At 37.6% G+C, this 25,180-nt stretch overlaps 1 protein-coding gene across 1 annotated transcript in view; it reads left to right on the top strand.

Annotated features, from left to right (window-relative positions):
• The window catches only part of PREP (prolyl endopeptidase), a 98,545-nt gene that overhangs the window by 16,710 nt on the left and 56,655 nt on the right, over window positions 1–25,180 (top strand). The window contains exons 6-7 of the mRNA XM_062624451.1: window positions 566–687; window positions 11,789–11,894. Coding sequence (XP_062480435.1) covers window positions 566–687; window positions 11,789–11,894 — 228 coding nt within the window. The remainder of the gene's footprint in view (window positions 1–565; window positions 688–11,788; window positions 11,895–25,180) is intronic.

The following is a 25,180-nucleotide window of genomic DNA, read 5'->3' as shown; positions in this document are numbered from 1 at the left end:
AAAGCTTTTGCAGCCTGTCATTTCACCAGACTTGCAAGTTTTTTACTTTTAATTATGTTTGTATCTCAGAAGGTGAAGTCTTGAAACAACAACAACAACAAAATAATCAAGTAGTACCTCATGCAGTGCTTTAAAAGACTGGTTTTGTTTTCAGCAAACGGAAATATGAAGGTTTCTAGGAATCTTACTTAGCAATAAATCTCCCTTAGTTGCCTAGGGTAAAATGGGACCAAAAATAGCATTAGAGGGTGGCAAGGATTGTTGTTTTTCTTTGCTTGGTGAGTATTTATAGAAAGTAGATCTTGATGTGGTAAATCTTTAAATTAAAAGAATGTATTGTCAGCAATAAAAGGAAAGGGTAGCAGGTTCGCAGCATGGTTTGATGTTCTGTTTTGTCTTGTAGGGAGGTGTTTGTTTTGAGGTGAATGGTTGTAGACTGAAGCAGTGCTAGTTCTCTCTGCTAAATTATTCTTTTATATGCAAAGGAATACAGAATTTTCTAAGGGTTATTTGGTTGTTGGATTTCCTTAAGAACTGACTGGTTTAAATATCTTCATTTCACTAGGTACTGAGACCTCCACTAATCTGCACCAAAAGCTGCATTATCATGTGTTAGGAACTAACCAGTCAGAAGATATCCTTTGTGCTGAATTTCCTGATGAGCCAAAATGGATGGGTGGAGCTGAGGTATGGTAAACACCTGGAAGCTTGTCATTGTTATATTCAGTTTTTCAGTTTCTAACACTGATAGTAGCTACAAATCAGGAAACATTTTGTTAAACGCTTTTCCTTAGTGTTGCAGAGTTGATCACTGAGCTAAGAATCCTTGACTAAGAATTGCTGAAAATAAGATTGTCCAGTTTGATTTACATTGGTCCTCAAGCCTATAATGACACAATCACATACCCTTTTTCTTCACTGAGGACACTTCACTGATACACATTCCAGGACACAGAAGGATCATTTGGTGGACAATGTGTCACTATACTTGTTTCTTCTTAGTCAGTGTTGAGCTGCAGCCTTCAGTCCCTGCACAAAAAGCTTATTCTAGTAATCAGGATGTCTAGATATTCTTTGCCATGTATTTATTTTATTTAGATTTATTTCTGTGATGTCTTTCCTGAAAATGAAATACATCTATTCTGCTTACTTGAAGAATGGAAGCATTCAAGTTAAAAACTGTTAATACTGTGTACTTTACAGTAGAGACTTTACAGAGGCTTTACAGTTTCCCTACAGCAAGTTTTATTAACACAAATATAGTGTGGACTGTGTCACTGGAACTGAAACAGGTGACTGCTAGAATTGATTTCTTAAGCTTATTTTGTTGAGCTAGTACTATCTTATGCAAAGTCCCAGTGAACAGTGTTAGGTAATATATTGTGCTTTCCATGAATGATTCAACAGACCCTAAGTTCTGTAATTAATGTGTGTTTTATTATTCGTATTAGATTTAACAGTGCTTGATTGAAGGCACCCTTTTAAGTGTTGTTGGAATGTAGTGGTGATCATTGTGTTTTATCAGGGAACTGATGTGTTTTCTGCAGTGGATAAAAACCTGTTGTAATTCTTCATAGTCTCCTAGCTACTGTGTTTAATCAGTGCATTTTGTTTCTCTATAGGGTCTCTTTTGGTTTGATGCTTTTGATGAAAATGAAATGATTTTGCCCTGATTTGGGTTATTCATTTTATAGAACTACTTTTCCCTATGTCATCAAATGTGACACTTTTCAACATGTTAACCTATGAATATGGTGGGGGTTTCTTTTCTGTGGGCTGCCAGAAAGGTTCTTTCAAAGAATTTGGGCAGTGGGATTCAAAATGAAAGAGTGAGTAAGAATGTGAAAGGCTCCTCAGCAAGGTGACCACACTGAGCTTTATACAAATCAGACTTACCTGTAGGTTCTGTGAATAAACAGAGCCTTTTTTACATAATCTCATCGAATAGTGAAACATACCTTTAACAACTGACCTGAATAGCAGTGTAAACTTGCAAATAGGGCTTTGGGATTTTTTTTTTTTTTTTTTTTACTGTTTAAAACTAGTCAGTTATGTTGAATTTAACTGGCAATAAAATAGAATTTGGAAATAGTTATCCTTATTTTTCCCTAGTTCCATAAATAAATGGATTTCCTGTTTGTAACAGATGTCTTGTAGTGATGTATCCACTGATTCATATGAGTGATGCTTATTATTATTGCTTTGCGGTGTCGTGAGCTAAACTACACATGTTGTTATGAAGGCAAATTTAGTTCCGTGGGGGAGGGCTGTTGTAGTCTGATTCATTAGACTATACATCTTTTTAGGACAGTGAAAGTTTGCAGTCTCAGATGCTATTAAATCCCATGAAAATGTTATCTTCTGTATTGGGTGTAGAGGCACCTTTCTCTTACAAATAGCGAAACCACCTCTGAGAAAATAGCATACTAACAGAGCCTTTTCTTATCTAAGTTGAAGGAGCATCTCAAGATCAGAAATAACAGAAATGACTATGGGAAGGACCATGGAAGAGAATTCGTAGTACAGTGCCTGCAGTGAGTAGCAAAGAGTTTGCCTGTCCAAGGTGCCCAGAAGCAGCCTGCATCTCCTGGCTCTTCTATTGTGAAATAAAAGGTTGAGGCCAGCCTTAAATGTAAAAGAAGTATCTTTTTATCTGATATGAAATCTCTCTGGGAAATTTTGTCATTAATAAGAATATATAGCTCTTACATTAAATGCTCAAAAGATCTTTGGGGTGGGAAGAAGGGACTGATAGTAACTTTTGCAGTTAGGATAAAAGAATAATAGAATCTAGTGCAGCTACCAGTTCTGAAGGCACTGGAATTGAAACAGCCCTGTAAGTATTGGGAAAGCGGGGAGGATGTTGAATAGAGAAACACCCCACTACTCTGGGTGCTTGTTTACTAAATGTATATGGCTGCTTATGACATCTAAGAGGCATAAACTTCCAGAGATGCTGGTTGGTATTTAAGAAGAAATGCTTCTTAAGGAGGCGTGATAAAGCAGAGATACACCTTGGTAAATAAACAAGAGCTTATCTAAGTGGAAGTACTTTTAAAACAGCTAATAATCTGGGGTTGTGCTGTAAACTTCAGCTGTAAAATGTGGCTCTGTCATCCTTGCACTAATGAAAAATGGATTTTAATGGTCAGGAAGAAACATATTCTGCAATTAAAAACCCCAGAACACAACTGCAAAATGCGCAAAAGTGCAACTGCAAAATGTGGTTTCATCCTTGTGCAGTAAGTAAAAAAATCTTCTTTTAAGTTATTCACACAAGTTTTATGGTCAGTTTTATCTATTTGAGAAAGTGGAACACCACAAAGTAATGGGGGAAAATTAAGATATCGCTAGTGAAAATTAAATTATTGTGCTGAATATTATTGCTTGATGCTAATATGCTGCCACAGATTTTAAAATACAGCTCTGTGCAGCTCAACGTTTTGTGAAATTCTGCTTTGATGCATTCCTGTCAGATTAACAAATGTTTTTATTCTACAGAGCCTTGATAGGCCAGATATTTAGATACATTTGGTTATGTTTTACACAAGCTCCAGTGAAGACAGAGAAGGACGGTGTAGCCAAAACTACCAAGCCGTTGTCTGTAGTGGGGACAGCTTGATCTTCCATATTTGGGTTTAAAGCAGAATTTGCAGGTCTTGCAACCGTTGGGTCAAGGGAGAGAAATACATTGCTTACAAGTGAAAAACACCTGATAAGGTGCTTCTTTTGGAGACTTCAACAAAAATAATATTGCCATGATACTTAAAACTCAGTAATCTCAAGTGCGTTGTAGGGAGTTGTTGTGGTATATATTTTCAGCTGAGAAACTAGGTCCCTGACTAGGACAAAAAAGGGTTGTGTAAAATCTTATCAACTTAATACGTTTACAAGACAACATGCAAGAAAACAGCTTCAGTTTTTTTGCCTCATTACACATTCAACACCAGCCCCTAGTATGTTTGATTCAAAATCTGTGGTGCTTAGAATGGTGTTGGCATAGAAATACAGATGCATTCCAACTCCTCACTTGAATGGATTACTTCTGAGAAAAAGATAAAATCTGTTTATTGTTAGTCGGATGTATAAGTTTTAAAAAAGAGGGTATCAAACCTTTTCATTACTCTAGAAAAAGCATGTGTATTTCTGGTACAGATTCTGGGCTGGCGGAGGAGCTGCGAAGAGCAGAGGCAGAGTTTATTTGAATGACATCCCAGTAGAGGGCAGTCTGGTATGAAGATTTTTGAAACCTTGGCAATGTCACAGCTCCTCGCAGCAAAGGGGAGCTTCCCGTTCTTCTCTGTTTAAGTGGCGTGTGCTTTTTCTTTTCCAGACTTGCAGAGCATCTCTCTTTCACAGCCAGAGTGTTACTCTCAAAGTTAAACAAAAAGTTATGTAAGAGCCTTTCACAGTCGGTAGCGTTAAAAGTGCCTACGGTACCAGCAGGAAAGTAAATTGTAAAGAAAGGAGGGGGTGAGGAGAGCCCTCCCACCCTCCCATCTCAGTTCTGCCAGCAGTAAACCAAGTACAATTTCTCATATTGTCTAAGAAACACAGTGCACAGTCTCTGAACTGACTTTTTTAAATGTTTAGAGCTGTCAGTTACCATCAATGGCTTTCAACTATGGAGGTGATCTTGCAAATGAAATTCAGAGCCCAGAGGAGTAAGCTGTGCCAGATGTATGCAGGCTATGGTATGTTTTTACTGAAGGAGTGTGGAAGTGCAGCATCCATAGGGGAAGAGCAAGCAGCATGAAGGGGAAGGGCTCAGAACATTGTCAGTTTGCTTGGGTGAGACTTGCCCCTGGATAAAATGGGTCTGTGGGTATTTTTCTAAAGCCTTACACTGCTTTTGTCAAGGCTCAATCTGGAATAGAAGCCTACTATAAATATCTTCCTACAGCCATGGAATAGGTCTGGAGAATTTTAGAGTTTTACTATTAAGAAACAGGTAGGAAATCTTTCTGGCTGTGCATTATGCTGTGGAAGCTATGTAATCTCTTAAATAGCCAGGTTCCTGATGTTGTGGTACTTTTGTTGCACTTGAAAGCAAGTTGAAAACCACAGGAAGAGTCACAAGTGATGTTTGTCACCTTAGAATAGAATTCTGTTGGACCTGATGCTGAAGTTCTGTATTCCTATAATCACCCATCATTAGGGCTGCTGAAATCTAGTTTATTAAATCAGTATGATGCAAATAGAAAAAAAATGAAGCATTTGCAGCCTTAGAGTACCAGTTTCGGGGGGGGGGGGGGGCAGGGGGCTTAGGTTGTGCAGACAGTCGCAAGTCTCTTAGTGGAAGGAAGTTTTTGCTGCAATCATCATCATGTTAAAAGGCCAAAAGACTGCTAGAGCATTAAAATGTGACACTTTGATTCTGTCTCTGATTTTTAGTGAGCTTTGATTTTTTTTTTCATGTGATTCATTTGCTCCATTTCATTGGAAATGTATTAGATAGCAATGACAGCTGCCTTGTTCCATATGCAAAGGGCACTAGTGTATGAAAAGCAGTAGTTTGTGAAATAACTGCAGATGGATTTTAGGTTGTGGATTGTAGTAGTGTTAATGTGTGTAGTTAAAGTAGAAGTCAGTTTATCTTTTCCTCAATGTAACTGTATTCTCTAATAACTGAATCTGACTAATTTTTTAGTATTGTGTTATGCAGAAGCAAGTTATACCATGATTAGTGTTTTTCCATGTTGATAATAAAAAGGGCAGAGGTGGTAAAACTTTTAATTGGTTAGCTTAGAAAGGAATGATGTGTATATACATATAGTTGCCTTAATATAATACTATGCACTCAAAGGGCCCCTATTTGTGAACTAAAAATGGAGAGCTCTTCCTTATCTTGAATCTTGAAGTGGTGACCCAGGTAGTATTAAAAAAAAATAGGATTAATATTCACTGGGTTTGCTGTCATGTGCTTTACATGGAAGCAAAGCACTTTAATGTCTCTCCTATTGACATTTTAGTTGAGGAGTAATACATGAAGTCAGGAAGTCTGAAAACCTGACAGCCTTCTCCTGCTCATTATTTTTTCTGGTTTAGTTATGTATGAATTTTTGGTTTGAAATTTGCTGCTAGTAGACAAAATATTTAACTTCAGTTTCATTGTGGATTGTAGTAGATGGTTACTACTGTTGTAATAGAATACAATGTAAGTATCCCTTTTGGGATCCCTTATATGGAATCATAGAATAGTTAGGGTTGGAAAGGACCTTAAGATCATCTAGTTCCAACCCCCCTGCCATGGGCAGGGGCACCTCACACTAAACCATCTCACCCAAGGCTTTGTCCAGCCTGGCCTTGAACACTGCCAGGGATGGAGCATTCACAACCTTCCTGGGCAACCAGTTCCAGTGCCTCACCACCCTCACAGTAAAGAATTTCCTCCTTATATCCAATCTAAACTTCCCCTGTTTAAGTTTTAACCTGTTACCCCTTGTCCTGTCACTGCAGTCCCTAATAAAGAGTCCCTCCCCAGCATCCCTATAGGCCACCTTCAGATACTATAAGGCTGCTATGAGTTCTTCAAGCAGCCTTCCCTTCTCCAGGCTGAACAGCCCTGACTTTCTCAGCCTATCTTCATACGGGAGGTATGAAATTAACTATGTTTTGTAATGAAAGAAAAAAGTAATTGGAAAATTGTTACTAATTAGGCTTTAAATAATTTATCTTTTTAATGTCCACTGATTTATTGAAGTTACAGTTAAACTGCTTCTTCTCTTGATGATTTTCAAAGCAGTGGTTACTTTTAATCAAAATAGAACAGGTAACATTGAAACAAAATCTGCAAAATTTGTAAACCAAAACTTCGCAGTAAAGATTTTACTTCCAAGAGTCTGGTTCTTCAAAGACTAACAGTACTTGGGAGCACAGCTATTGTAATACTTCTGTATGTTTGTATGGTGTAAAGATGGTTGCAGCAAATATTTCAGAAATAATAGAGCTAATAAATTCAAAATTGCCAAGTGACTGAATGGCAGCAATGAAACTACAAACTGTGTTAGTAGCATCAGCTCTTTGAAATAATCCTTCCTTTACTAGTGCTGATTTAGGGATTAGTGCTGTTTTATGCCAATAAAATCATTATTATGCTGATGTTTTTTAAAAGCTCCAGTTGAAGGGCTACAGGACTGCTGTTGTCCTATTTTGACAGGACCTAAATATATTTTAAAAATGTTTAATTACTTTATAGCCTCCTTACCTTTTACTGGTGGGTGTTGTTTGAAATTATAGAAATTATTTTAATGGGAGAAATGTGTGCTGGCTAGTATTGCAGATCTCTTAAGAAATTCTTGAGATGTGTTTTCTTTTGAGCTTGGATGTGGGAAACTGGGAGAATTTACTTCTGATCGAGATTGTCAGTTCTGACTTTACAGCTGTCTCCCTTATGCTGAACCATGAACGCATTTTAAGATTTGCATGGAATGCTGAATTTCAGTTCATAAATTTGTGGGCCAAGAGCAAGGATTGCCATTCAGCTCATGAAGATGATGTAGCAGTGTATGAATAACCCAAATGATAGTGGGGAAATCCTATTTCCTTTTGCCGTTCTGAAACCCAGACTCTTGTCTGCTTATGGTGTAGAAGGGTCAGTGGCATTAAGGCTGTGATAACACATTCATCAGTACTGCCATCTGAGCTGCTGTAAGCAATCTCTTCCGCTATTATTCATGTTTCCAGCTGCTTGCTCCAGTATGTTAGCTCAGCCATTTGTGCAACTGCACAGTGAACTGACCGAGATACTAATGTGGCAGAAGAACTGCTTTTATTCTGCTTCTTTTTTATTGGATTTTTTGTTATGTTTTGGGTGGTTTGCTTTTTGTTTTTTTTTTGTTTCTTTTAATTTTCTTTTATTACTTTTTTGGGTGCTTTGTGTTTTGTTTGGGTTTTTTTGTGTGTGTGTGTTTGGTTTTTTTTTTTTGTTGGTGTTTTCTTTTTGTTTAACATGCTGCTTTTTTCAGCTGGATCAGTTCCTCGGTCTAGTTTAGCTCACAAATGGTGAATGCTTGTACTGACATGACTAGGAGAATGAACTTATAGGGATACAAGCAACCATAGCCGTAAGAAGAACTAGAGGTGGAGACCCCATAAGGAGGTGCTGCTGCCAGTATTTGCTCATCAAATTGTGACTTTGCTGTGTGGATGTCTAAATCTGCAGTATAATACTAAACATTCTAGCATGCTGCAGTCAACAGTGTCTTGTCCTGTTTCTGTCAAATTCCTTTGGGTTATAGAACTCACTGATGTAATAGACCTCAGCTTTAGTAATAGAGACAGACCTAATTGGCATCCCACCAACAATATGCTTTGGGAATTCCTACTTCAAATTAAACATAAACTGCTATGAACTTTTCACTAGTCCAGTTGGGAATGTGGAAGGAAAAAATTCATTAGATGTACTCACATTTGCTGTCATCAGAGGTTCTGAATTGCCCTGGCAGCAACAACATCAGAAATTTGTGAATAGGTTTTTTTTCTTGGGCAAAACAAGTGGTCTTCTGTTAACTCACATCATCAAAGAAGAAATTTATGTGGGTTCTGACTATGACTGAAAGAATTTTGTGTGTCATACTCTTGAGTTTAACTGAAATTTGTCTTTGTATATACTACTTGAAACTATTTGACATGTTTTGTGAGGGAGAGAAGGAGACTTGGTGCTTTTGCAGTATGAACAGTTGTTTAAGAAGCATATTGCAGGCACTAATTTAATTAGAACTGATACTCACAGTTGATGTTTGTCTGAAAATGCTGAAGATGCTTCTTTCAAAAAAGATCACCTGATCTTGGTTTCTATTTCTGAATATACTCCCATCTTGGAAGAAGGAGGCAAAATGTCTCGATTTTGCAGACTGTCCTGTTAAAGCTGTCTTAGCTGTTTCATACAATAGGGGTTTTTTGGTCCAGTAGGAGTCTTGGGTGTTCTTTTCTATTTTCCTTCTGAGCTTTCAGCTGCATGGACTTTTTTTAGGGGTATAATTAGTTGTTGACAAAATGCCTGTAAAAAATGCAGTTTACAGACACACCTTTGGGATTATTTTTGTTTGTTTTGAGGGGTCTTTGGTGGTTGGGTTTTTTTTGTTAGCTTTCATACATGGAGCTTTGCCTCTGTATTCTCCTAAGTTCCTTTCTTGTGTCTTCAAAGTTGTGGATGTGTTTGAACAGCATTATAATTGGGACCTAATTCTTCTGAAATTTATTTTGTGTAACTAATTCTAGAGATACTTTGCACAACTAATGTTACAAATATTGAAGTGAATTGAAGAAGTAATTACAATATATAAAAATTTTTTTGAAGATGTGTTTGAGGCCAAATGGAAAGCTTCCAGAACTAGGTTGTGACATTTTCCATGAGATATTGTCATATAAGAACATGGGCAGGAAACAGCTTTCTCTATCAGCTGTTAATAAAACCCCTAATTCTGGTAATTTTGGAATACGCTCAAAACAGCTTAAGTCAGGAGAGGAAAACTTTGAAGCTGATGACTTCTTGTTACTTCCTGCCTTTCCTTGATGGACTTGCACTTTCAAAAAAGCTTTGCCAGGACACAGTGTGTTTGCAAAGCCTGAGTAGAAAGAACAATTCATTAATGATGTTACATGCCATTTTGGAAACTGCAGTGTGTGTGTGTGTGTGTGTGTGTGTGTGTGTGTGTGTGCAAAAGCAAACCAGGAGGCTTTATCAGAAAATCTGTAATGTGGTTGTAGCTTTAATGTTCATTTAACAGCAGTGTTAGATTTTAGTGTATGTAAACCTAGTGAAAATGTCAACTATTCAAACTTTCTAAATGTCACTTAGCTTGCCATAATAAGCAGAAGTGTCCTTAAGATTATCAGCTTGGATGGTTTCTAAGAAATTTCATACTGCTTTGTGACAGAAAACACATCTTATTAATTCTGTCACTTGAGAACTTGAGGGAAAATCTGCTATGAATTAAGTGATTGTCAATTCAGATGGACTAAGCTGCCAGCTTTTTTTTGCATCTGAGATGAACTTCTGGTAGGTACTTTAAGGCAGCCAGAAATCCAAAGCTAACCTCTACCACTTGGGTAGTTCTTCCTGTTGTATGTCATTTTGTGAATAACAGCATTAAGTAGATGAGTATTCATCTTTTGCTTTTAAAAGTTGGATTGGCAAAGCAGCTATGTAGAGCAAGTATGTTTGCAATATGCCAAGAGCTGACTTGATGGTATTCACTGTCCTGCCATTGTGAGCAATTGAATTTTGGTTTTCCCATTCAAGCAGCAGGCATTGTATTATCTTACAGGGCTCAATTCATGACAAGTGTGAATCTAGAGTTGTTTGAAAATCCTGGATTTTGGCATATCTAGGATATTCACAGGTTCAAATACTGACTGTATTGGATATAGTAGAGAGAGGAAGAATGGTGAGAGCTCCTCATGTAAAGGAGGCAGCATACAGTTTATGTAGTCCTGTAAGATTCACTGAGGGCCTGTTTTAAGAAGCAGGTTCTATTTAGCTGACAGGTTACACAGTAAAATAAGTAATAAAAGGGCTTACACAGGGATCAAAATAAAAACCTGGCTGAGATAAATGCCTCTTTCACTGAAGTATTAGCAGTTTTAGCAGCACAACTTTTGCTTTGGTTGATGAGCAAGTGCAGTCCTGGTACATCTCTGCATCTTTTAAAATACTTGAATTAATATGTATATCCCAAATTGCTGATTTTCAAAGAGATACTTGCAACTGGGCCTTCTGATGTTGCTTCTGGGCTGTTTCCATAAGATTATGGGGGGGAGGGGAGAGAGATGCAAATTCCTTTTTGCATGGTATTGATACCTTGATAAAGGGGTTTGGAAGTTCATAAGTTTTGACACCATCTTCAAGAAACCTTTTGGGTATTGTTTGGACAGAAGCCACTGGTTGCCCCATTTTTTTGGTTTTGTGAGTTTTGTGGGATTTGTTTTGTTTGGGGGGCTTTGGATGGTTTGGTTTTTTTTTTTGGTTTAATGTTTTCTGTTGTTAGTTTGGTTTGGTTTTTTTTCCTCCTTGCCAGCAGGTTGGCTTTTTGGACTGTTTATAGTGAGTCCATTCTTAGTTACTAAAATGTCACGTTAGTGCTGTGTGTTAGCTGTGGGCATATGTGGTATATTTCAGTACTGGGGCAGTTGCAGGGGTGACTTCTGTGAGAAGGCACTGGGGCTAACCTCATGTCCAGCAAAACCGATGCCAGCTGGCTCCAAGACAGACCCACTACTGCCCAAAGCTGAGCCCATCAGCGATGCTGGTAGCACCTCTGTGTTAAAATATGTAAGAAAATGAAAAAAAAACAACTGCACAACAGAGAGAGAAGTGAGGATATGTGAGAGAAACAGTTCTGCAGACACCAAGGTCAGTGCAGAAGGAGCAGGCGCTGGAGCAGAGATTCTCCTGCAGTTTGTGGTGTATACCATGGTGAGGCAGGCTGTCCTCCTGCAGCCCATGGAGGCCCAGAATGGAGCAGGTATCCACTCTGACTCAAACATCTTTTTAGCTGTAATACTTCTAATAATCATACTTTTTTCACAGTGGAAATAAGCAGATAATGCTGTTTGAGTTTCATCTCCTGAAATGTCAGCAGAGTATACTTACCTTATTTGTTGATGTAGGTGATGAATGTGGGTTCTTGGTGAGTTCTCATATTCCATACTTGTTTGTTCACTTAACTAATTTCAGCATCAGTTTGTTTTTTTGGTAGGGGTTTATAGACTAACTTTTCAAGTTGTTTGGGTTTTCCCCCCCCAGAGGGTGAATTGTCTTTGATTTTTCTGTAACTTCTCACAGGTATCAGATGATGGTCGATATGTCTTGCTGTCTATCCGAGAAGGCTGTGATCCAGTGAACAGATTGTGGTACTGTGATCTACAGAAAGAGTCTCAGGGTATATCAGGTATGTGTTGTCTTTCTTTTGAAGTTTTGCTTAATTTTAAGACAAGACTTGAAATACTATAAGCTTTTATATATATAAGATCTAACTGTAGCCATTTGCTTGCATGAATTCTCCATTTTATAAATATTGGAACTCTCCATATCTGTGTCACTAAGTTGCCTAATGTGTTTTCAGTGCGAAGACTCTTTACATTTACCCTTGTCTTTCTACCTCCATGTTAGTAAGCACAGGCCTAACAGTAAGCATCTGGGATGCTTCCTAGAGTTGAAATGTAAATACCCCAACCCACTGGTCCTTCAGCCTTTGATGGCCAGAGGCAGTAAGCTGAGCAAGCAGTGATATATGTAAGCTTAATTCTTGGCTCTATCAGTCTAGACCGCAAGAGGTATGATTTCAGTTCAACTTTTAATTTTTTGGGACAGAAGGTGTAGAAGGGGTTGCTTGTGAAGTTAGGATAAATTAATGCCAAATTTCATTATTTTAGCTGTTTTAGAGAAGTAAATGAGCAACTCTAGAATAACAAGAGTTTAACTGCAAGTCTCTCAAGACTTGCATTTAACTTCCAATTTATACAGACTGTTCAGTAATATATTTCAAACGATGTTCAGACGGGTTAAGTTTAAGTGCTACTTAGAGAATTAAGTATAACAGAAGCACATAATTAACAAAACCATGAGATACAAAAATACTGACTCCTGGCTCTTGTTACGCCATTAATAGAATGCAGTGTTCTGGACAAGGGTCTATGTAAGTATCAAACCATACCACTTGTTATGAAGTGTTAAGAAAATCAAGCGTCTTTGAGAAATACCTGTACTTTTAAGATGTATTACATTATCCTTCTGTCTTTTAGAACAAACTTTATTTATGGGTAGACCTCACCTTTGGTGACATCTAAGATACTTCTTGTCATTTTCTTCCTTCAGAACTGTTGAGTGTTTAATCTGAGCCTTTTTACTTGACCTGTTTACAGTATTCTGTTTGTCCAAAACTCTGTTCTGGAGTTCAGAATATCTCATCTTGGTTTTGGAAAGCATATGAAGGAAAGAAAACTAGGATAGCTAGTGGGGTTTTTTAAAGTGTCCTAGATGGTACTTAATACAGATAAATAATCAGAATTTCAGACACTTTTTTTCCTTCCCTATTTTTTTTTTTAATCCAGGTTGTCCAAGAATACACTAGTTCTCTGGAGTGTTTTCTTTTTATGCTTTAGATCTTTCAAGTCTTGAACTTCTTTAGACTTGTTCAAAGGCATCAAACACTAAAGGCAATGAGGCCTTTTCAAAAGTAATAGGCAGTAATATTTTACATGGCGTCCGTTACTTACACCACATATTTCTTTGTGAGGAAGTAAGAGCAACTGCAAAGCAAAAGTATTGGATGAGATTCTGATTCTCATGAAGTTTGTGGCAAAACCCTAATTACAGAACAACATGCTTCAGCAGATTGTTTTTAAAGCTACTCTGTAGTGTATATTGTTTATAAAATAATATTTCAATCATGTAATCATAAACTGCTCTTTTCTTAAAAATATTTCAATTTCAAAGTAAACGTACTGCTGCATAGTTCAAAATGCTACATGTCAAACCATCAGTTAAAGAATTTTCTGTTACACAGAATTGCACAAAAATGCGAAGAACTGCTGCTTATCTGTGACTTACTACCTGAAAAATCTATTTCAAAATGTCATGTTAACTAACTAAGGGACTCTTTTCTTGATTTTTGATTGTTAGTAGTGCATTCCTTTCCTTTGACAGAAGGCAGTCCAATTTCTTGGTTGTTTAAACAGTTTTCTAAATGTTTGTAAAAAAAGAACACGTTCTCATAATCAATATGTACAACCACTGAAGAGTGAATTTCTTTCCGTTCTGATTTACTGAGGCCTTGTAGTTAGTTGTCATTCTGTACTGTTTGTCAGAGGTCAGAGATGGTGGTTGCAGTGATAAAGGCTGCTTATTTGGCCCCCTTGCTAGCAAAATTCTGCAAAGAAGTCATGAACTTCTGTGTTCAATGAAAATAAATGTTGTTACACTTTCTGCTTCTGAAAAAGCAGAAGGAATTTCTTGGAGATGGGAGGTGCAAAAGTATCTCTCATTTTAGGAACTATAATAGCCAAGAACTAGAAGAGGAAGAGAAAGTGTCCTCTTATCTGTAGATTAGCTGTGAATTTGTAGAGAGTAGGGTTGAAAATAGCAGAGTACATTGAAAGAGTGAATGTGTATGCATGCTTGTTCCCTAAACAACTTTGTCTTCTTTTATAGAATTGTAGAGTAGTTAGGTTTAAAAAGGACACTGAGATAGCACAGAATGGTTGGGGTTGGAAGGGACCCCTGCAGATCATCTGGTCCAGCCCAGGTCCAGCAGTTTCACCTAGAGCAGGTTACACAAGATCATGTCCAGGTCAGTTTTGAATTATCTCCAGAGAAGACTCCACAGCCTCTCTGGGCAGCCTGTTCCAGTGCTCTGTCACCCTCACAGAAAAGAACTTCTTCAAATTCAATTGGAACTTCCTATGTTTCAGTTTGTGCCCATTGTCCTTTATCCTGTCACTGGGCACCACTGAAAAGAATTTGGCCTCATCCTCCTGACACCCACCCTTAAGATATTTGTATGTATTGGTTAAGATCCCCTCTCAGTTGTCTCTTCTCCAGAGTAAACAGGATCATCAAGTTCCAACCCCCCTGCCATGGGCAAGAACACCATGTACTAGACCATGTCACCCAAGGCTCTGTCTGACCTAGCCTTCAACACCACCAGGGATGGAGCATTCTCAGCTTCCTTGGGCAACCCATTCCAGTGCCTCACCACCCTCACAGTAAAGAACTTTCTCCTTATATCTAATCTGAACTTCTCCTGTTTAAGTCTGAACCCGTTACCCCTTGTCCTACCACTACAGTCCCTAATGAAGAGTCCCTCCCCAGCATCCTTATGGGCCCCCTTCAGATACTGGAAGGCTGATATGGGGTCTCAAGAATGCACTGGGGGTCAAATGGCCAGGGAGATGTGAGACCCTGTTAAGTAAGGGCTGTGGCATAAACCTGATCTTGTTATACCTTGAAGATTCACTCAGATGAGCAACATCATGGTTGCCTGAGGTATAGAGAGGACTTCAAAAGAAAGTTGTGCCGTCTTAGACTTAAAACACTTTCAGTCATGGTTCCATGTGGATTATCAGAGACATGAAAGATAATGGAAGTTCGTGGTTCAACTGTTACATTCTTACCAGCTCTCTTTTGTGTGTGTTCTGTGATGGCACACTGCTTATGCGGAACGTTATTATGAATTGAGGTAAAATGTCAGCCAAGTTTATATAACTCTGTACATCAGGTTCCATTAGTTCCAGCATTCAGAGACTTAAGTGTCTCTTCATTACATGCAACATTCTGTTTATGCTTTGTAGTCTTTTAAGAGGGTCCCTTGTGCATTTGTTTACTCAAATTGTGATAGTGTTCAGCAGGGCTTTGTCATTGTGGGGGACTGTGATCTGAGATGACACAGTTTCAGAACTGATCCATGGATTAGAAGGAGCAGTAGTAAGCGCAGCTAGGTTTCTAGAGAGCTCCTTAAACAACCTGATTTCTATGCTGACTTTTCCCAGAGGTAACAACTGTACGTCATAGGTCAATTTATAGTATGTTAGACAAGTGTGTTCTCAGAGTTGAAATAAAGTCTAACTGCTATAATTGGGAAAATTCAATGAAATATCATAGTAAAGGAATATTAGCTGGTGTGGTGTATGATTTAAAGGATGTATAGGGTGGATAAATAGGGTAGTTATATTTGGTTTTAAATTTGTATGCTCATTTTCTTGAATGGGCTATTAACTGAGAAGTCAGTTGGGTAATAACAAGACTAAGTTGCTCTAAGTCATAGTGTTCATTAAGTTCTTCTGGCAGCTAGTTACATCACTGCTGTGAGATCCAAACTGTGGACGAGATGGTTCATGAATGTTCTTATATAGTGCTGTCCTGCAGGAATTCGGTCACTGCCGGATTATGTGTTGGAGGTAAAGTGAGAATCAGTTCCAGACCCAAGATATGTTAGAGGAGATGATGGGCTGAATTTACCTGTTTAGACCATTAGCTGGGACTCCTGTGTTCTTGTGCTATTATGCAGAAAAATTCTGTGTGAAATGCGAGTCATCAAGGATGATTCAGTCATGTGGAATAAGGGCAGCTCTCTGGAGAGGTCTGGACCTCTGTGCTGATTGCAGAGGGTGCCCATGGCTGTTAGGTCACATGCTTCTAAAATTAAAGGGAGAGAAATAAAAGGGAAAGACTGCAAAACTGAAAGCCACTTTCCAAAATTAGAAAAGAACATTCCTTCTGTGGCATTTGAAAAAAGTGCAAAGCTTAGGTGAGGCAGAAAGTTACGTAAGACACAGGTGTTTGTGAAAGAAGATCTCAAAGAGAACTAGTTGCAGGACTATTTAAGTCAATATTAGTTATTTCAGAAATTGTATTGACTGGCGAAGAGGGAATGCAGGAAATGGAAAAATGAAAGAAAATGTTGAGATATTATAGGTAGCCTAGGATCTAGCAGATAATGCTTCTGATACAGATCCTTCTTGTATGTTTTAGGGGGAGTGCTTTGACAGTGAAACTCCAATTTAGTGACCTTAAAGAAAAGATGAAATAATACTAGATTAGAAAGAGGAGAGCTCTGATTGTTTTGTTAAGAATGCTTTTACATCCTGGAGATACTTGCTGAGGGAATGATGTCTGAATTTGCAACTGAAAGTTGAAAAGGTGACCACTGTATTTTTATTTATGTAGGTTTTAGCATCATGTTAAGGTGAGACTGACTAAACTAGTTACTGGATTGTTGATTGGCTAAAGAAAGCTTCTGTTAAATTTGCCAGACACAGCTATGGTTGTGTAATGAGCTGAAAAAAAAATTACAGAGCTGGTAATTAAGGGAAAGGACCTAGTATATGGAATGCACCTCAAAATTGAAAGAACGCGACTGGTTTTCTGATATTATAACTGGTCTTGTAGTAACTGCTGACACCCCTGTTCCTTATAACATTTAGTGTTTGGACCTGTACTTCAAAGTCTCACATAGTCTGGTTATAGGAGTATCCTTTATTCTGTTAAATTTCTTTGAAATGCATCAGAATTTAAATACTTTTAGAGCCATGAGTCAAAATAAGTGCATGTGTGTATACTTGAGGACTAATGCCACACTACCACTGTAGAAACTCACATGCTCAATGTACTGAGTATGTTGCTTTACAGCAGCATCTTGGCTGTAGCAGCAAAGGTAAATAGGCAGATCTGATTTCTCATGCCTATATCAGGCAAAACAAAAGGAAGGGCTTCCCTCAACTGCAAAAGCATCAGGGTAATAAACTATTCCTATACCAGACACAACATGGTTTAGTGGGAGGTGTCCCTGCCAGTGGTAGGAGGGTTAGAAATAGATGATCTTAAGGTCCTTTCCAACCCTAACTACTCTATGATTCTGTGGTTCTGTGTTACTTGTTGCTAGTTGTTCTCCTACTGAGTAGTAATGTTCTGGTTTCTAGCCCGAGGCTATTGTAACAAGTGAAGACATTTGTGTTTCCATGAAATGATTCATAGTTTGGATCCCTTTCATGGAGTGCTGTACAGTTTATTTAGAAATAGTAATTGCTTTCATAATTTTTCTTGTTTAAAGCAGGACTTAAGAAAAAAAATTAAATTCCATGCAATCTGGTAATATTATACTGGATATTCTTAAGAGGTTGGGAGGTGGCAGAATTCATATATGAGCATATACAACTGAAAGTCTTCTCTGTCATGTGTCGAGATTATTGTACCATTTTTCATTATTATGCTTATCTTTGGGGGCTTGACTGATTTAGTTGAACTAGTCTGTTCAACACACAGATGGGCTTGTGGAATATTTCAAGTCTGGTATCAACTAATTTCCCATAGTTCTGAATTTATATTGTAAAATCATAGTTTAGAAAAGTTACATTGCAGTTTCTCATGACAGTGGAATAAATATGTTGTACTCAGGGTTGTTAGAATTAAGGTTGGCTGGCTCATTTGTGGGATTTGTTTCTATCTTTGTGTATATTAGAACATGGTACAATTTTTTATTTATGTATTTTAATTTTTGTACCTATGAGTTAAGAGAGCTGCTTGCTCAGTGTAAAGTCTGAAAGACAAAAAAGGAAAAAAAATTCCCTCAAAGAACACAGTATCCGGTTGAGTTATTTTGCTTAAATTTGAAGTATAGAATGGAGAAGGGAGGGGGGCATCTATCTTGTGAAAAGAAATAAAAAAAAGGAATGCAAATGGAAGAGTGTGTTTCATGTGTGGAAATGAGAACCACTTATCAATGTCTGCCTGGCAAAACTCAGAAGATGACTGAATTCAGGGATGAGTCAGCTGCTCATTAAGAAACATAATGTATCTCATACCAGGCTTACAGTGGTTCAGTTATTTCTTTAGGAGATGAAAGGAATGCATAGTCTTCCCTTTTTATTCTTATTTACATATAGCTTGTTTTTATAGCATTTCCTTTTTAATTTCACATTAAATTCAGTAGTTTCTGTCTGTTCTGAAAGATTAATTCAACAGGATAAGCATATGAAATGGAAAAGCTGTAAAACCCTTTTTGCCTCCTTAAATTGTGAACTTTTTCCGTATTTATGCTCAGTGATGTGCCTGTCCTGTTTTTACTACATATCTAGACAATACAAATAGATAAGTAAATCTGCACCTTTTCTGAGACTGAAAGGGAAGATCCAGATTGTCTCACAAGTATCAGCAACAACTGGAATGGAATGAAAGAGAAAGTTCACTCCTTTTTGCTAACAATCCCAGATGGGGGGGGGGAGGGGGGGGAAGGGGGGTCCAGCTCTTTTAAGCTTTTCATTAAACCACTGATCTTGTTTTCTGAACAAGAGTCTGGCAGGCAGTGATGATAAATCAAAATGCCTTGCTGTTTCAAGGTGCCTGACTTAGGTTTTAGTTCGCTTACCTTTGTTTGTCTTTGTTGGTTTAAATTATTTCCATTTTTCACAGCATGTGTTGCTTCCGTTTGGAAGAATGAAAGTCGTCTTCAGTCACTTTGTTAGTGAAGAAAGATTACTGGGCCTTAAAAATAAGGAACATAATGTATATTTTCATGGGTTTTATACCATATTGTATAGATCTGTAACATCACCTGGACATTACAACTCTGAAATACTTCAGTACTTATCTTCCAGATGCTTTGCTACCCTGTGGAACCTGCAGTCCTGAGCTACATTTCTAGTCTATAAAATTCAGAGGCACGGCCCATAGATAAGGATGCATGATAACCTGCCAACCTAGCTACTGAAATTAGGAAATAGAGACAAAGTTGAAACTACACAGGATGTAGGTACTCCATGTTCTGTGTTGGGCAGGAAATGATCTTGGCTCTGAGTGGAGATCACATCTTATAAATGAGAGCAGACTATTTCTAAATGTTTAAGAAACTTAAAGGATTTGACTTGCTTGTTTGTACATTTGAAACTTTTGTGTCAGCCCTTCCCCCTTTTGCTGTGTGATTACTCATGATATTTAGTCAGCAGGTGTAGGTTGAGTTTGCACTTCAATCTTCTGTAACAATCCTTGTCAGTTTGTTTTCCCTGGAAGATAAACTGAACAGTGGTGTTTCTGTTTCTTTCCACGAACATTACAGGAAACATCTGAGCATCTTTTCTGCTTCCCAGATAGCTAAAATATTCTTTATTTTTCCATTCCCCCTTCACAGTCTTTCTCCTGTATACAGACTGAGTCATTTTCCTCTTCAAATATTCAGGTTGTTTGCTAGGTTTTTAAGTAGGCCATTGTGAGCTCTTTGTGCCAAGAATGCTCCTTTTTAGAACAGAAAATTACTGGGATAAGTAACTTATGAAAAATACATACCTATTTTTATGAGAATTTTAAATTAGTCTGAAAGAGAAGAGGTTTGGGGGATATTGTTTCCCCTACTCCCCTACTACCATGTGTATCTTGTGATTCTCACCACATTAAACCAGTTTGTGGCTTAGTTTTTACCACAAAATTCTTTGTGTTAGAAATGAGCAGGTTTGCCAACTGGAATTTTATGTTTATAAATATAAGTTTACAACTTAACCAAATGCACTTAAAAAACCAACCAAACAAAAAAACTGTTATTATCTCATACAAAAAAGTGTTTTGCAAATATCTTGTGCTGGCAAGACGATAGTGTGAGTAGACACCAATGGGAGAAGACAGCTGAGCTCTTCTTTAAACTTTTGGGGGAACTTCCTTACTATATATACTCTACTTCAAGTGGCTGTGGATATGCAGGCTTTTGCCTTCATTCTTGCCTCTTGTTCCTTATGCAGTGGAGTTTAAGAAGATTAGGGAAAACAAATCACGGGATTGTTGCCAGGTAGTGAAAACTACCCTTTGTCAGCCACTGAACCAACTCATGCAGTTTCATTTTGCTTTATGAAATTTCAGTAGGAAAGCTGCAACAGCTGTACATTGTGTCTGGAAGGTCAGCACTGTAGGTTCATGTTCAGGTGGCTATCCCTCATTTAGGACTCCAGTTTTCCCCACTTACCTTGCCAAAGTGCAAGTAGGGTTTTCAAGACTCTTAAATATTTTAAAATGATCTAATGCTAAGTGTTTCTGTAAAAACCAGACACATATATTTTCCCAGTAGCTGAGCATTGTAAAGCACAATTGTTTTAGTAGCCAGAATACTGTTAGCACTCAAGTTTGCTTGTATGTTCAAGCAGTCAAACAGGAAAATTTCTCTCATCAATGTCTTTATATAAACTGTTGTTCTTGGTATACCTGAAAGTGCCTCATACTAGCCAAACAGCTGGATACACACTAATCAAGCAATTATATATTAGCAAGCTGTTGTACACTTTACAAAAAACAGAAACAAAATACAAACCATGAAACAAACAAACCAACCAACCCACAAAAAAATCCCACAAAAATCAAACAACACAACCCCCCCGAACCCAAATGAAAACCCAGCAGTGCTTTTTCTATAGTATGTCTCTTGCTGTTTCTGTGGCTGGTGATAATTTTGGTTTTCCCTTTCTTTGAGAAATGAGATTGTTTCTTTTCAATTAGGTTGTCAGCCTGGACTTTCGATTGTGTGGTTTGGTGCAGTGAAGAGGGAATTTAGCACAAATCTATTGGTGTGCAAAAAAAAAAAAAGGAAGGTCTTTAATCAGAGAACATGAGAACCTAAACATGAGAACAGAGGAGGAGAGGAAAAGGAAGGATATAAGGCAGCATGGGGAGCAGAAGAAGTAGCTCTCATTATAACCTCTGGGTGCGTAAAAACTCGAAAAGGCTGCTGTGGCTTCTGGAATACAAAAAAAGTTGAGAGGAATGTCTAGATAGAAAGCATAGCCCGGGTTGTTGGATTGGAAAAGATTGCACTGGCTAGAAGCTAAACATAGGTTTATGTAAGTTGGAGGTACAAGGACTTTAGGGAGAGAGAACGGTATTAGGGACTCTTATGCTTGGATATTGGGCTGCTTGAAATGGGCAGTTTGTGTCTGTTGGAAACAGTGGAAGGTGGTGGGAGGACACATACACAGGAAGAGGAGCTATTTGAGAACCACTGGCTTGGAAAGATGCAAAAAGAATTGAGCAAAAACTGAAGTTCAGGCTTGCTGGTTGCTTAGTCATTGTCAGCTGGAACTGCTTTGCACTGGACTGGCAGAGACTGGTTGCAAGAAGGAATTGAAAAGCAGGATTATCAGCCATAAGAATTTTTATTTTGTGTCTTTGTTTAGAAGGTTGTTTTTTTTTCCCCCCACACTGAAGAAAGCATGTGTGTGGCTTGAGGGCAGGTGGAAAAGCAAAGGTGATATTTGTCCACTTCCTGGTGAAAATAGGATTATCTGGCTTTTTGTGTTTTAGTTTAGTCTTGCAATTTATAAGACACCCTTAAAAGTCATTTTAAGCACAATGAATAGTGCTATATACAGTAACATCTAAGGGATGAGTCAGCATCTTCTACAAAGCTTGAAAAAGTAGATCAAAACCTTTTTAATGAAAATAAACAAGGAAAAAAATGATAGTGAGGAGACAGTAGACATCAGCTAGAAAGTAGAATGTGGAGAGAGGGAGAGTACTATTCTTTTTTTATTTAAGGACTTTTTTGTGATTAAAGTAACTTTAAAAAAAAACCAAACACCACTTTCAAAAATGAGTATTGAATTGAAGCCTTTATATGCTGGTTTCCAAACAACAGGGAGAAAGAGAGTCAGTTGAGTCCTGGAAAATATGTGGAGGCCTCAACAATAGAGTGCTTATTTAATGAAAAGATTCTTATCCCTTAAATGGTAATTCCAAAGAGCTGTCAGTGTTTTGGGGTGGGTTTTTTTTTTTGGTGCTTTTGTGTTTTGGTTTGGTTTTGGTTGTTTTTTTTTTTTTCTAATTAGAGGCAAATCATTAGTAATAAAATTAAATATCTTACTGTTGATTTGAGCAAGGAGATCTTCATGCTGCTACTGTCCGGCTGGACATTGCATTTATAAATAGTATTGACAAGTTACTTTTTAGATAATGTATTTATGCCTTTCTTTGTATATATTAGAGAAAGTGTGGAGTGAGAGAAAGCATATATATTCTTTTTCATGGTCTTTTGAGTCATCATCCAAATGAAGGTAAAATAGAATTCTTGAAACTGATTGAGAAAACTGCTCATAAAAGTGCTTGATTTATTTCTTTTGGGCTAATCTTTAATATGTCTTGACATGTCTGAACTTTTTAACTCAAAGGAATAAATATTGCCTCCTTCCATTCATTTATTTTTTAAATTGCAAATACATTAACTTTCCATGATCATTAAATAGCTGTCATCCATCATCTGCAGGATGAGTGGTACTTGAGAGTCCTTTGAGTACAAACATGACAAGTTGCATTCCTTTCAGGGACATCTTAATATGTCCTCTCAAGTATTCCCCCGCTCAGACATTCATAAGCGAAGTCAGGTCCCAAGAGATTAAGAGATCTTATTTTCAAAGACAGTCCAAATTGTTTGAAAGTCTCTTTTGCCTTTGGAGACCAGATGAGACAATTAAATATTTGTGGTTGTGAAGAAGAAGGACGCAAAACCCCTGAATTTGTTTGCATAGCTGCCTGGCTCAGAAGAGACAGCTTGAGAGCAAGATGGGTATTGCATGATTCAAAAAGAAATTTGATTCTGTTGTTGGATGTCTGAGTGAAAGGCTGTGCTCTGTCATTCATTTCCCAGGATACGTTATAGACATACCACTGAGGCCCTGAAACAGTCTCTATCGATCTGAAGCACACTGTGTACCGTGTCTTCTGTTGAACATTAAAACCGTTGTTGATTAGTACTGTGACAAACTCTGGACTAAATGCCCATTTTTTTCAGAATCTCCTCATGTAGACGATGCTTGAAATCTGGAAGCCTTTGAGTGTATGAATTTTCAGTGTCTGAGGAGTCTCTTAAGTAAGTCTGATGGATCTGACTTGCTTTATTTAGCAATGAAAATGTGCTTCTGGATGAAGACTCAGGTACTTTTTATATGGTAACTGCACCCTCAACGATGAAACCTTGTGCAGTTAAGCTGAGGACTGGTATGAGAAGCAGCGGTGAAAATTAAAAGACGAACCTTCATCTACCTGTCAACTTAATAGTTGCTTTTGTAGGTTTTAAGCACTACTATCTTGTTTGTTTGCTTCTGTTAGTGTTCTGGGGCACCAGAAAAGGGTGATGACTGTTGTCATGGTTCAGCCCCAGCTGGCAGCTAAGGACCACTCAGCTGTTTGCTCACTCCCCCTCGGTGTTTCTCACCAGGTTGTTATTCCTAGCCCAAAGGAGAGATCTAAGCAGATGGCCTAAGGCAACAATAGAACATCTCTTTCAGTTACAGACCACAACGGGATCAACTGCAAGTAGCCATAGAAATGCATCGTTTTATTTCTGGTATCTCTCTCACTGCAAACTGTTTCTTCCTTTCACTGTAAAACTACAGTACATACTTTGTATAGCAGCAAATGTACCTGATATAATGGTCTCTTTCAACTGCTTGTAATTTCCTCATTACAAACTCTTAACTTAGACAAGATACTGGTAAATTTAACCACTTCAGTGAGACAGTGATTTAGAGGTAATTAATTTGCAATAGTTGTCTTCTAAGGACTATATAGCATCCTCTTTAACAAGAAAAATGCTCTAGATTTTATAATAACAACTTAGTTTGTCCCTGTTGAATATCCACTCTTGCTTTTTTTACTAGCTGTTCATTTGGGAGTGGATGAATGAGTTGCAAGAACAATGTAAATCCCTATTGTCACATTACTGTTCTTGTTTTTCATGGAATCCAACTTCTGTTGCAGTCATGGAGGTATGGTTATTGTGCACATTTACTGTTAGAAAGTGTTTTTTCCAAGAGTCTGGGGATTCATTTTTATGGAGTCTTGTTCGGTAGTATGATGGTTTCATTCTATCAGATACCAAAATACAAGTTTTACAATATTGTTACTGTGTTATATTGCAATTAAGTTTTTATTTACGAAAACACTTTTGCACGTGACTTGGGATCATAAAACAGTTTCACTGGTGTATATCACAGTTCACTGTAGGCTGGATTTTCTTTATTTTAGTGGGCATCAAAGCAGGTTTTTTCTACAGAACTCTGAGCAACTGGAGAGACTTAGCAGGATATTTCTTCAACATGAAATCTCTTCTGAAGGACAAAACTTCGGACCTCAGCGAAAATCAAGATTTAACATGCAGTTGGTTGATTCAGAGGCAGAATACTAAGTTGGCTGGATTGTCTGCATAGTTTGTATTACAGCAGTATGAAAAGTAGAATTTAATTGGCTAATCTATCATATTGCATGAAGAGACAGGGAAGTTTTCCTTAAACCAAGATGGCAATTAAGAGATACAAGCTTCATGAATATACTCGGCCTGGCTATACTCTTATTACATTTAATGACCTTATACATCGCACTGCTTCCTCAATTATTCTTTTTTTTTTTTTTTAAACTTACAGTAATTACAGCTCAGCTATCATCTACTTCCATTATTCTGCTAAGCTTTTAATACTATAAAATAAGCTGATGTGCTGTTTTAGTAACGTGAACATTGAATTATAGGATTTCATTAACAGATTAACAGATTTCATTAATCTCTTTATATATATATGTTTATATATATGTTTATATTAAGCTACACAGTTTATGTGTTTATACTTAAAAGACTAAACCTTTAGTTTTAGAAAAGAGGCAGAGGATGTGACAAATGTTATTTTAAAATGCAAAAGCTTTAATTTCACATATCAATAA

This window comes from Pezoporus occidentalis, unplaced genomic scaffold, assembly GCF_034315485.1.
Source record: "Pezoporus occidentalis ecotype Australia unplaced genomic scaffold, CSIRO_AGI_Poc_V1 ctg109, whole genome shotgun sequence".
In the NCBI taxonomy this organism is placed as follows: Eukaryota; Metazoa; Chordata; class Aves; order Psittaciformes; family Psittacidae; genus Pezoporus; species Pezoporus occidentalis.
The sequence above is the reverse complement of the archived record's forward strand: the minus strand, read 5'-3'. Positions and strand labels throughout refer to the sequence as shown.